The sequence below is a fragment of the Mobula birostris genome, chromosome 3 (genome assembly GCF_030028105.1).
Source record: "Mobula birostris isolate sMobBir1 chromosome 3, sMobBir1.hap1, whole genome shotgun sequence".
Classification (NCBI taxonomy): Eukaryota; Metazoa; Chordata; class Chondrichthyes; order Myliobatiformes; family Myliobatidae; genus Mobula; species Mobula birostris.
Window position 1 is genome coordinate 228,469,729 of NC_092372.1, and position 14,031 is coordinate 228,483,759.

General features: G+C 49.8%; 1 protein-coding gene across 1 annotated transcript; it reads right to left on the minus strand.

The window, feature by feature from the left end:
* Positions 1-248: 248 nt before the first annotated feature.
* On the minus strand, positions 249-12,718 carry LOC140194810 (transmembrane protein 276-like). The gene is made up of 3 exons (XM_072252092.1): positions 12,644-12,718; positions 9,138-9,347; positions 249-3,253 (listed from the first exon to the last, which is right to left on the minus strand). Exons 2-3 carry the CDS (start codon positions 9,240-9,242, stop codon positions 2,756-2,758), a joined length of 603 nt encoding a protein of 200 aa, XP_072108193.1. The 5' UTR covers positions 9,243-9,347; positions 12,644-12,718; the 3' UTR covers positions 249-2,755.
* Between the last annotated feature and the right edge of the window lie 1,313 nt (positions 12,719-14,031).

A 14,031-nucleotide genomic window follows, 5' to 3' on the forward strand; every position in this document is an offset into this window, starting at 1 on the left:
TCCCCTAGTTTCTGGCGTATAGTCTTACCATCATAAAAAACACATTTTAAAATGAAAAGTGTACCTTTGGTTGGCTGCCAACAGGAATTCTGCAGATGCTGGAAATTCAAGCAACACACATCAAAGTTGTTGGTGAACGCAGCAGGCCAGGCAGCATCTCTGACGAAGGGTCTCGGCCTGAAACGTCGACTGTACCTCTTCCTAGAGATGCAGCCTGGCCTGCTGCGTTCACCAGCAACTTTGATGTGTGTACCTTTGGTTGGCTGCTGCATTCGAACGCGCCGCCATCTTAGGGAAGAAAAGTGGTATGTGGTGACGTGCGTACTACGATAAAAAAGTTTTACCTTGAACTTTGCAAAGCGATGATCCTCGGGTCAGTCCAGTTGTGTGAGTGTGGGATTGGGGATCTGGAGGCTGTTCCAAGAGTGGCGGTGAGCGGAGAGTCGCGCCAGCTCTGCAATGCACTGTGCGCTCACTACGGATCTGGAAGCGGCTCCGAAAGATGCATTTGCGTGAAGAGTGGGTCACGTTGTTCAGTTACGGACAGAGACCTTGCAGATGCTCCACACTCTGTGGTGACCAGTGTGTTACTCTGGCTGCGTGCCGACTGGGGTCGGAGATCCGGGGGCTGCTCCAGGACATGCCATGGGGATGAGGAGCGGGTGGCAGCGGCTCAGAGTGAGGGAGGCCGGTCACCTGTTACGACGGGGCTGGGTCACTCCCATTCAGATACGTGGGGGTCAGGGGTCTGCAGGCCGCCACGCGAGTAGCGATGAGCAACAGATCACGCCCGCTCACCGCTGGCCTGTGCGCCCAGAGCCCACGGCAGTCCGCGGGAAGTGTCCCCGCGATGGCATGGGAACGAGGAGTGGGTCACACCAGCTCGGTTCTGGTAAGTGTGGAGATCTGGAGGCTGCTCCATGCATTGAGGGTCACAATGGCATAGCGGACAAGAATGTGATTGAATTCAAACTGCGAAGTGAGAGGGAGAAGCACAAGTCACATGTAGTATTGCAATGGAATAAAGGGAATTGCACAGGCATGAGACAGGAGCTTGCCCAGGTGGATTGGAGGGGGATACTGGTGGGGATGACGGCAGACTAGTCAATAATATAAAGCAAGATACTAAAAGTTTTTTCAGTTATATAGGGCAAAAAGGAAGTGAGAGTTGATATTGGACCACTGGAAAATGATCCTGGTGAGGTAGCAATGGGGGACAAAGAAATAGCAGATGAACTTAACGGGTACTTTGCATCAGCCTTCACTGTGGAAGACACTAGCAGTGTGCCAGAGGTCTGTGAGTGTCAGGGAGCGGGTGTGAGTGCCATTGCTACTACAAAAGGTGCTAGACAAAACCTGGGGCCTTAAGGTGGATTAGTCACCTGGGCGAGATGGACTACATCCCAGATTCCTGAAAGAGGATGCTGAAGAGAAAACGGATGCATTGGTCATGATCTTTCAAGAATCACTTGACTCTGGCATGGTCCCAGAGGACTGGAAGATTGCAAATGTCACTCCACTCTTTCAGAAGGGAGGAGAATAGGTGGAGGAGTAGGTAGTGCTGAGGAAGCAATGTGATTGTATAGGACTTAGACAAATTGGAAGAATGGACAAACAAAGTGATAGAACCCAATCTATGACAATCATCTTGGTAAAAGGAACAATAGTGTGGACTACCATCTAAATGGGGAGAAGGTTCAAACATCAGAGGTGCAGAGGGACTTAGGAGTCCTTGTGTAAGACTCCCAGAAGGTTAATTTACAGTGTGTCTGTGGTAAAGAAGGCAAATGCAATGTTGGCATCTATTTCAAGGGGAATAGAATGTAAAAGTAAGGAGATAATGCTGAGCCTTTATAAGACACTAGTCAGGCCGTACTTGGAGTACTGTCAACAGTTCTGGGCCCATATCTCAGAAAGGATGTGTTGTCACTGGAGAGAGTCCAGAGGAGGATCACGTGGATAATTCTGGGAATGAAGGGGTTAACATATGAGGAGCGTTTGGCAGCTTTGGGCCTGTACTCACTGGAATTTAGAAGAATGTTGGGGTGGGGGGGGGGAATCTCATTGAAACCTACCGAATGTTGAAAGGACCAGACAGGGTGGATGTGGAGAGGATGTTTCCTGTGGTGGGGGTATCCAGAACTAGAGGGCAAAGCCTCAAAATTGAGGGCCGGCCCTTTACAACAGAGATAAGGAGGAATTTTTTTAGCCAGAGAGTAGTGTATATGTGGAATGCTCTGCCACCGACTGTGGTGGAGGCCATGTCCAATGGTATATTTAAGGAGGAAGTTCATAGTTTCCTGATCGATTGGGGCATCAAATGTTATGGTGAGAAAGCTGTACGGGGTTGAATGGGTCTGGGATCAGCCATGATGGAATAGCGGAGCAGACTCGATGGGCTGAATGGCCTAATTCCTCTATGTCTTATGCCCACTGCAGTGTGAGCGGTCAGGGACCGCTCCAGGAGATGCGATGCTGATTTGATTTGGTAATTAATTTATTTAGAAATGCAGCATGGAGCAGGCGAATGCCTGCCATCCGTTTAACGACAGCTTACCCACAGGACCGTTTACAGTGAACCGGCACACTGACCGAACTGTGGGAGCAAGCCCGCGTGCACACGGGAAGGACACGCAGACACAGGGGGAGGCCGGAGATGTACCCCGAACGTTGGGATTCCCAGAGGTGTAACAGCGTCATGCTCACTGCCATGTGACTGAAGCCCCCCCAAACATGCACCCGAGTGATGAGCAGGTCACAGCAGCTCAGCGCTGTCCTGTGCCCCCAGTGCCCACTGCAGTGCCACAGTGCTGGCCGCCAGCAGCAGGTTCTGCACACAGGGGCTCCCGAGGCACAGCGGCCCGGCGGGAGGGAGCTCGCCCGACAGCAGGCCAAGCACACTGCCGGCCACCCCCCAGCTGTTGACGGTGAAGAGACTGCCGGTGAGGACGGAGAGCAGAGCCGCGGCCACGGCGGCTCGGACGGCCGGACTCTGGCTGCCTCTGGCCAGCGGGTCCGAGCAGGCGGCGGCCAGGAGAGCGCCGGTCAGCACCAAGTTGGCGGCCAGCCGGTCGCGGTGAGTCCAGTGGAAGGCGAAGGCGAACAGGGCTGGGCCGAGGACAGTGGAGGCCCAGGCCACCTCTCGCTGACTCTGGCACAGGACGGATGCCACGTCCCCGGTGCAGCAGCAGACCGCGCCCAGGAATGCCGCACACACCTGCAGGAGGAAGGCGGCAGCCGAGCCCAGGTTCACCTGCGGAGAAACGGGAGGGGAGAGAGAGAATGAGTGGTATTGACCTCTTAACAACCCCCTCCCCACACTGACACTGTCTCACAGGGCTATCAGAGAGTGAAGGAGAGTGTGATATCAACCCCTTACACTCTCCCCCCTCCCCACACTGACACTGTTCCACAGGGCTATCAGAGAGTGAGGGAGAGTGTGATATCAACCCCTTACACTCTCCCCCCTCCACCCACACTGACACTGTCTCACAGGGCTATGAGTGGACTTACTTTCAAGGATTGTACAGTATTTTGCAAAGTCATAGGCACATAGGTACACAGAGCCTAAGCAAAGTATTCACCTCCCTTAGAAGTTTTCATGCCTTACTGATTTACAACAGCGATCCCCAACCACCGGGCCATGGACCAGTACCGGGCCGCAAAGCATGCGCAACCGGACCGTGAGGAAACGGTATGAGTCAGCTGCACCTTTCCTCATTCCCTATCACGCACTGTTGAACTTGAACACAGGGTTGCCAACTGTCCCGTATTTGCTGGGACATCCCGTATATTGGGATAAATTGGTTTGTCCCATACGGGATGGCCATTGTCCCGTATTTCCCCCGCTAAGGTAGAGCGTTCCTATGAAGCCTTTCGTGCCGAAATGGCGTGAAGTGAAGAAGCAATTACCATTAATTTATATGGGAAACATTTTTGAGCATTACGAGACCCAAAAAAACCCTCCAAATCATACCAAATAACACATAAAACCGAAAATAAATAACACTAACATATAGTAAAAGCAGGAATGACCTGATAAATGCACAGCCTATATAAAGTAGAAATAATGTATGTACAGTATAGTCAGGAAGATGAAGGCAAAACTGATTTGTGGGGGGAAAAATTGGCATGTACGCGCATGCGCACACAGGTGCCCGTGCAAGGCTTCATGGTTACGATAGCCTTTCCTGGGGTAAAGTGTCCTGGGATTTGACTGCTACTTTTGCCCCTTATTTGGGAGTGAGAAAGTTGGCAACCCTAACTGTAAAAGACATGTTGAGGTGAGTTTAACCCTACTTGACCGCCATCCCCGCCCCCGCCCCCCCCGGTCGGCCGGTCCACAAGAATATTGTCAATATTAAACTGGTCCGCGGTGCAAAAAAGGTTGGGGACCCCTGCTTTATAACATTGAATCACAGTGGATTTAATTTGGCTTCTTTTGACACTGATCAACAGAAAGACTCTTTCATGTCAAAGTGAAAACAGATCTCTACAAGGTGATCTAAATTAATCACAAATATAAAACACAAAGTAATTGATTGTATAAGAATTCACTCCCTTTAAGTCAGTATTTAGTAGATGCACCTTTGGCAGCAATTACAGCCTTGAGTCTGTGTGGACAGGTCTCCATCAGCTTTTCACATCTGGACACTAATTTTTCCCCTTTTTTCTTTACAAAACTGCTCAAGTTCTGTCAGATAGCATGGGGATCATGAGTGAACAGCTCTTTTCAAGTCCAGCCACAAATTCTGAATTGGATTGTGATCTGGACTCTGACTGGCCACCCCAGGACATTAACTTTGTTGTTTTTAAGCCATTCCTGTGTAACTTTGGCTTTATGCTTGGGGGTCATTGTCTTGCTGGAAAACAAATCTTCTCCCAAGTCACAGTTCTCGTGCAGGCTGCATCAGGTTTTCCTCCTGGATTTCCCTGTATTTTGTGTTACGTAACCCGTAACTGGATTGCCAAATCAGCAGAAATGGACCACTAGTTGGAGTCTGGTTTACTACAAACTAAAAAAGTTTTATTAAAGAAATAAGTAACACAGTACTCTAAACGTAAGGATATAAATGCAACAGGTTAGCAATGATAAAACACACATGTACACAGAACTAGGGTAATAGGAATCAACCAAGCTCTATCGCAGTTTAGGGGTAAAATGATCAGTCTCAAGTGACGCAGAGTTCAGTTCAGCTTAGTACAGTTCGCAGTAATCGCTGTTGTGCCGTTGGAGAGAGAGAGAGATGCAAATTTTGATTCAAGCAGACCTTTGATGTTCTTCGCAGTTGGCTTTCGGGCGGACCCTTTCATGTCTTCTATCCTGCTGTGGTCACCGACTGTGACCCCTCCGTTCCAGATACGACCGTTCTTCCGCGGTGAACCCGGCACCCAGGCAAGGGCGGACACACACACCAGGTTCCCGCCGATCGTACCTTTTCACCGTGAGTCTATGGTCGGTTCCCTCGAACCAGACCTCCAAACTCCCACCAACTTGTGGGGGCACACCGCTCTTCCAGGGTCTCGTTATGTCGTGATCTCGTGGTGTGGGTCGTGCCTTAGCGAACCTGTTCTTTTTATCCCCCTGCTGGGGTATCGCCTGTCCATCAAACTTCAAACAGTTCAGGTTCAAAGCAACCGGTCTGTCAATATTCTGAAATGTGTTTCTTTCTCGTTAATCTCTCCCGTCTCTCTCATTAACATTTTGAACGTTTCTCCATTGTCTCCCTTATCTCTCTCTCATTAGCATCAATCTTCTGATAACTTGGTTTTTCGTCACATTTGCTGCATTCATTTTACCCTCTACATTCACAAACCTTCCAGGGCCTGCTGCAGTGAAGCATCCCCACAGCATGATGCAGCCAATACCATGCTTCACGGTAGGGATGGTATATTTCTGATGTTGTGCAGTGTTTGGCTTACACCAAACATAGCATTTAGTCTGATAACCAAAAAGCTCAGTTTTGGTTTCATCAGACCATAGAACCTTCTTCCAGCTGACTTCAGAGTCTCCCACGTGCCTTCTGGCAAACTCTAGCCCAAATTTCAGGTGCATGTTTTTCAACAGCGGCTTTCTCTTTGCCACTCTCCCATAAAGCTGCGACTGGTGAAGCACCTGGGCAACAGTTGTTGTATGCGGTCTCTCCCATCTCAGTCACTGAAGCTTGTAGCTCCTTCAGAGTTGTCATAGGTCTCTTGGTGGCCTCCCTCACTAGTCCCCTTCTTGCACGGTCACTCAGTTTTTGAGGACAGCCTGCTCTAGGCAGATTTACAGCTGTGCCGTATTCTTCCCATTTCTTGATGATGGACTTAATTGTACTCTAAGGGGTACTCAGTAAGTTGGAAATTTTCTTGTATCCATCTCCTGACTTGTGCTTTTCAATAACCTTTTCGCGGAGTTGTTTGGAGTGTTCTTTTGTCTTCATTGTGTAGTTTTTGCCAGGATACTGACTCACCAGCAGCTGGACTTTCCAGATAAAAGTGTACTTTTATCACAATCAATTGCAACACCTTGACTGCACATGATGATCTCCATTTAACTAATTATGTGACTTCTAAAACCGATCGGCTGCACCAGTGATGATTTGGTGTGCCATATTAAAGGGGGTGAATACTTATGCAATCCATTATTTTGTGTTTTTATATTTGTAATTAATTTAGATCACTTTGTAGAAATCTGTTTTCACTTCGACATGAAAGAATTTTTTTCTGTTGATCAGTGTCAAAGAAACCACTGTGATTCAATGTTGTAAAACAATATAACATGAAAACTTCCGTGGGGGAGTGGTGAATACTCTTTATAGGCATTGTAACTAGAGTGCACAATACTGTAATTTTACATATTGCAATGTACTGCTGCCACAAAAAAAAACAAATTTCATGGCATATGCGAGCGATGATAAACCTGATTCAGATATGGGTCGCTATTGTGGACGGAGAGTGGGGAGGGGGTGGGGAGAGGGGATTCATGGTTGGGAAAGGGGAAGGGAGAGGGGAGGGAGCGGGAAACAGCACAGGGACATTCTGTAATGATCAATAAACCAATTGTTTGGAATCGAATGACCTTGCCTACTGTTTCAGGCTGGTGCTACCCCATCCACCCCCGTCCCTGTCCTCTCCTCTCCCGTGTTGGTCCACTCTTGCCATTCCCAACATCCTTTGCTCCCGCCAGATTTACGTCCCCGCTCTCCACTCCACTTTGACAAATACAGTACTGTGCAAAAGGCTGAGACACACGAACTCTAAATATGTGTGCCTGAGACTTTTGCACAGGAATCTGAAACTTCGAATTTAGAATTTATTTAAATCTTACATCCATCCCACAACGTAGGGAAAGAGGGAACGCCAACTCAGACCATGAGAGGCCTGCGTCGGGCATTTTCATGCCTTACAAGGTGCAGATTGGAAGTCTGTGTGGGGCGCCACTCCTCGCACAGACACTAGAGCAATGTGTGGTTAAGTGCCTTGCTCAAGGACACAAACAAGTTGCCACAGCTGAGGCTCAAACTAGCAACTTTCAGATCACTAGACGAGCACCTTAACCACTTAGCCACGTGCCCACAACGTGAGGGAGTAAAAGTCTTTCTGTTATGACTCCGTCACAATGTACAGACGTGTGGATTTATAAGTCTAATGGCTTGTAGAAAGAAGCTGTCCTGTAGCCTGTTGGTGCTGGCTTTAGTGCTGTGGTACCGTTTGCCGGACAGAGGCAGCTGAAACAGTTTATGGTTGGGGTGACCGGTGTCCCCGATGATTTTCCAGGCCTTGTTTTTGCACCTGCTGCTGTAAATGTCCTCAGTGGAGGGAAGTTCACATCCACAGATGATCTGTGCTGTCCGTACCACTCTCTGCAGTGCCCAGCGATCAAGCTTGGTGCCGTTTTCATACCAGGCAGTGACACAGCCAGTCAGGATGCTCTCGACGGTGTCCCTTTAAAAGGTCTTGAGGATTTGGGAACCCATGCCAAACTTATTCAGGTGGAAGAGATGCTGTTGTGTTTTTTTTTGCCACAAAGTTGATGTGTACAGCCCAGGTGAGATCTTCCGTGATGTGTACGCCGCAGAGTTGTGACTGGATTTTGTCTGTGTTGCCATTTGCCACCTTGATGGCTCTACGTAAATGACAGCGGCACCTCCTGAGCGCCTGCTGCCCTCCAGAGGCAAAGGCTTTGTCCCTCGCGCTGAGAGCAACACACAGTGAACTATTTACCCAAGGCTTCTGGTTTGGGTAGACCCAGACCGATTTTGGGGGACAATATCTTCAATGCACTTCCAAATGAAGTTTGTGACCACCTCCGTGTATTCAGAGATGTTCTCACAGGTGGTGCTATCAAAGTGGTTTTGTAACATTGAGTCCGATTGGTTGGACCAGCGGTGGATGGTTTCCACCACGGCCGTTTCCTGTTTCAGTTTCTGCCTGTAGGTGGGCAGGAGCAAGATGGAGGGATGGTCAGACTTTCCGAATGGAGGGCAGAGAAGTGCTTTGTAGGCGTTGCCGAGGGGAGAGTAGCAGTGGTCGAGTATGCTCACCTGTGTGCTCACCTCAACGGGTGGGCAGAAGTTCGGGTGAGCTGTGGTCAGTGAGGCTTGGTCAAAGTCTCCAGCGATGATGAAAGCAGCCCCTGGGTGTGTGGTTTCAAGCAGACTGATGGTTTTGAAAGTTCATTGAGAGCCAGGTTGGTATCAGCCTGTGGTGGGACGGACACAGCTGTAATAAAAACAGGCATGAATTCTCGAGGCAACCTGAAAGGTTGACGTAGCAGCATAAGGTACTCCAGAATTTCACTTCTGAATGCTATTTGCTTACTTTTATTGTTTGCCCCATTTGTTTTCCTCTCTGCACAATGGGTGTCCGATGGTCTTCTTTTGATTGAATGGGTTCTACTGGGTTTCTTTGCTTTGTGGCTGCCTGTAAGGAGCTGACTCGCAGGGAAGAGAAGGATTGATACCGTGATTGTATATGTACTTTGAACTACACAAGGTCACCAATTGGTCAGTACTGGTATCCATCGACAATGCTGTGTAAAAATGTAAAACAGTCCAGGCTCTTCTCCGTGTAGGACAAGTAAATACAGTACGATAGAGGAACCAGTGCAAGTTTTCACAACCCTGTTGATTGGCGACAACACATGGACTCACCTTACCAGCACGTTGAAATGCCACCAAGGACACGATGAAGAGCAGGACATTGGTGGCCGCTAAGGCCCAGTCCTTCTCTTGGGGCACCAGCCTCTGGGGTCCCATCTCTGACCAGTTATAAAGCCAACGCCAATCCGGAAGCCAGAGGGCCTTGGGACACAAACGACTGAAGCAGGAGTGCAAGGACAGCTTCTCTAATCACCAACCACTCTGGAAATAAAAGGACAGTCTCAAGAGGCGTCCAGGGAACAATCAGATCACGTTAAAGCCCCCCTGGTTCACTCGCTGACACTAAATGCCAGAGGAACTCCACAGCTGAGGCGGCAGTGATGGAGAAGAATAAACAGTCAACATTTCTGGCTGAGATCCTTCTTCAGGCCTGGCAAGGAAGGCGGAAGATGCCAGAATAAGAAGGTGTGGTGAGGGGAATGAGAAGAAGCTACAACAAGGTGATAGGTGAAGCTAACTGGGTGGGGCGAGGCAGGGGATGAAGTAAGAAGCTGGGAGGTGATAGGTGGAAAGGGTGAAGGGCTGAAGAAGGAGGAATCTGATAGGAGAGGAGAGTGGACCATGGGGGAAAGGGGAGGAGGAGGGGTGTCAGGGGAGCTGATAGGCAGGTGAAGACAACAGGGAAGAGGTCAGACTGGAGAATCGATGAAGAGGGAAAGGGAGACAGAAATGAAGTTGACCGGAAAGGCAAATTGATGTTCCTGCCATCAGGTTGGAGGCTACCTAGATAGAATACAAGGTGTTGTTCCTCCAGCCTGAGAGTGGCCTCATCATGGCAGTCTATGGATGGACAAGTCGGAATGGGAATGGGATTGGGATTGGGAATGGGGATAGGAATTAAACTGTTTGGCCATCAGGAAATTCCACTTTCCACAGATGGAGTTCAATGAAGCAGACCCCAATTTATGAAATGCCTCAGCAATTTAGAGGAGGCTGCACTGGGACCATTGAATACAACAGATGACCCCCAACCCATTCGCAGGTGACGTGATGTCTCAGTCCAAGTATGAGCTGGGGTCAGTGCACAAGTGTCGCCATGTTCCAGCACCAACACAGAATGTCCAAAACTCACAAACCCCAACACAGCATCTCCACAACTCACCAACCCTAACAGACCATGCCCTGAACTCACTGACCCTCACAGACCATCCCCTGAACTCACTGACCCTCACAGACCATCCCCCGAACTCACTGACCCTCACAGACCATCCCCCAAACTCACTGACCCTCACAGACCATCCCCCAAACTCACGGACCCTCACAGACCATCCCCCGAACTCACTGACCCTCACAGACCATCCCCCGAACTCACTGACCCTCACAGACCATCCCCCGAACTCACTGACCCTCACATCGTGCACAAAGAAATTCTCAAGTGTTGGAGTTAGGAGTCTGAGATCATGGTAGCCTCACTGGTAAGGGGATGCGAGAGAGGTGTCTGATTCAGACCATCCCTGGCTCATCACTTCCTTCCACCTAGTCCCTGCTCACAGCGTGCCTGCCACCCTGGCCAGTCACAGTTCCCTCTCCCCTCTCAGCCGCGCGGTAACTGAAATGCTCCATGCACATCGCCGTCTTTGCCACACAGCTGTAATTCCTTTTTATATAACGTTCATATCATCATCATCATCGTGTGCTGTGTCGCATGACGTGGGCGATCATGGTGTTTCTATCATCACGATCGTTCTGGGCTAATTTTTCTACAGATGTTGTTTGTTATTGCTGTCTTAGAGGCCATGTCTTTACAAGACAGGTGTCCCAGGGCATTGTCAATACTCATCAACACACACACACACAGTGCTGGAGGAACTCAGCAGGACAGGCAGCATCTCTGGAATAGAGTACAATCGACGTTTTGGGCCGAGACCCTTCGGCAGGACTGGAGAAAAAAAGATGAGTAGATTTAAAAGGTGGGAGAAGGGAGAAAGAAACACAAGGTGACAGGTGAAATCTAGAGGGGGAGGGGTGAAGTAAAGAGCTGAGAAGTTGATTGATTTAAGAGATCCAGGGCTGGAGAAGAGGGAATCTGATAGGAGAGGACAGAAGGCCATGGACAAGCAAAAAGTGGGGAGGAGCACCAGAGGGAGGCGATGGACGGGCAAGGAGATAAGGTGAGAGAGGGGAAAGGGAATGGGGAATGGTGAAGGGGGGGCATTACAGAAAGTTCCAGGAACCGACGTTCACGCCATCAGGTTGGAGGCTACCCAGAAAGAGTCCTGACGAAGGGTTCCAGCCCAAAACGTCGACCGATCTTTTCCACGGATGCTGCCCGATCTGCTGAGTTCCTCCAGCTTGTTGTGAGTGTTCCAGAAAGAATATAATGTGTTGCTCCTCCAACCTGAGTGTGGCCTCATCGCGACAGTAGAGGAGGACGTTGATGGACATATCGGAAGGGGAATGGGAAGTGGAATTAAAATGGGTGGCCACTGGGAGATCCCACTTGCTTTGGCACACGGAGCATAGATGCTCCTACGCTCTGTCCGCCAGGAGAAGTGAGATCTCCCAGTGGCCAGTGATTTTAATTTACTTCTCATTCCCCTTCCACTATGTCCATCAACATCCTCCTCTACTGCAATATAATACAAATCTATAAATTAGAATAAGAAATATCTCTAAAAAATTAAAGAAGGAGTGCATAAAAAGTGATAAATTGTGTGTAAATAAATTAAATTGAATAATTAGTGCAGGAACAGAGCAACAAGAAGAGAAAAACATGGTGAGAACAGAAGTACATAGTGAGGAGGTGTTCATGCCTTCACTGTCCATTCAGAATTCTGATGGCAGAGGGGAAGAAGCTGTTCCTGAATCGTTGAGTGTGTGCCTTCAGGCTCCTGTCCCTCCTCCCTGATGGTAATAGTGAGAAGAGGGCATGTCCTGGGTGATGTGAGTCTTTTATGGTGGATGCTGCCTTTTTGTGGCATCAGGTTTTGAAGATGTCCTGTCCACTCTGTGAGTTTATGTGAGGAAGGAATTTCACTGCACTTTTGGCCATTATGACAAGAAATTAATTTGAAATCACATGCATGCACTTCTCCAGGTATCTTTTCTACATCATAATTGTATCTGTCTCTACCATTTCCTCTGGCTGCTCATTTCATATATCCAGCTCCCTCTGCACAGAAACTCCTTCATCGTTCTCCCTCTGGTCCTACACGCCCCCCACTACAGGAGACATTTCTGCCCCTCCACTCTACCCCATTCTCTAAACTCCGGCGAGTCCAGGCCCACAGCTCCTCATACATGAGCGCTAACCCCAGCTTTTTAAAACCTCTGCCAGATGATGCTTCACCCTTCACCCTCTCCCGGGAAAAGAATTCCAGAGGACCTCTCCCCTTCCCTCAACTGCCCAGGCCTCCACTTCTGGGATGAACGACCCTGACCCCAGGACAGGGTCAAGGGGCGGGGCCGCCCCGTTCCCATGGAGACCTCCCCCGACGCGTCGTTCCCTTCACCCGAAGCGAAGCGGCCGCCAGATTCCCGAGGCCGAGGTTTCTTACTGGAGCTTGGGCCCGGCCGCCGGACTCTTCCCCCCGGCTCCGCTCCCCGGATTCTCCCTCCCGCTCCGCACACACAGCACCACCACAACCCCGCCTCCCCGGGGCCGGGCGGCCACAGCGCCGCCGCTCGGTGGGAGGACCGAAGTGCCGTCCCGGGAGGACCCAGGAGAATTGGGGTGGGTAATGAGTCTATCGTTAAACGCGCCGGGACAGAGTGCGGTCTCGTCCCGAAAAGGTTCATTTCCTTCCTCAGGCCACCCGACCTGCTGAGTTCCCCCAGCACTCAGCATGTGTTTCGGTGAAAAGCCGCCTTGCGTCCCGTTCCCACAGATCGGATCATTGCACAGTGCTTCCAGGTAGCACTGGGGAAAACGATAAAACAGCACAGTTACTGTACCGAGCAAGTGCAGAGCCGCTACACGGCACCGTGCAGAGCCGCTGCACAGCAAGGTGCGAGGTCGTAACCAGCAAGACTGTGAGGTCCAGAGCCGGCTCTCTCCAAGGTGCTGATCTCGCCCAGAGAGTGGTGGATATATGGAATGCTCTGCCCCAGAAGGCAGTGGAGGCCAAGTCTCCGGATGCTTTCAAGAAAGAGCTCTTAAAGATAAATCAAAGGTTATGGGGAGAAGGCAGGAACTGGATACTGATTGTGGATGATCAGCCATGATCACAGTGAATGGCGGTGCTGGCTCAAGGGGCCGAATAGCCTACTCCTGCATCTATTGTCTATTGTGAAGCGTCTGCGGCGTGCAGCAGCTTTGGCGAGGGCCCCAGGAGCTGCTACGGTGGTACCAGAACGCGAGGTGATACTGGCGGGCTGGCCCCAGTGTTATGTACCAATGTAAATACTGTAAATACATCTGAACCCAAAGTTGCTGTTGATCAAATTTCAAAGTACAAAATTACTCTGTGCAGGTCGGTGGGACTAGGTGAGAGTAAGAGTTCGGCACGGACTAGAAGGGCCGAGATGCCCTGTTTCCGTGCTGTAATTGTTATATGGTTATAATTATTATCAAAGTATGTATACTGTGTAGAGCCCTGAGCTTTGTCTTCCCACAGCCACAAAACAAAGAGCCTGTTATTTACACACACACACACACACACACACACACAATGCTGGAGGAACTCAGCAGGCCAGGCAGCATCTATGGAAAAAAGTACAGTCGACACTTCAGGATGAGAAGGGTTTTATCCTTCAGCAGGACTGGAGAAAAAAGTGATTAAAAGTGAGTTGATTTAAAAGGTGGAGGAAGGGAGAGAGAAACACAAGGTGATGGGTGAAACCGGGAGGAGGAGGGATGAGGTAAAGAGCTGGGAAGTTGATTGGCAAATGAGACAGACAGCCATGGAAGAAAGAAAAGGGGGAAGGAGCACCCGAGGGAGGCGAT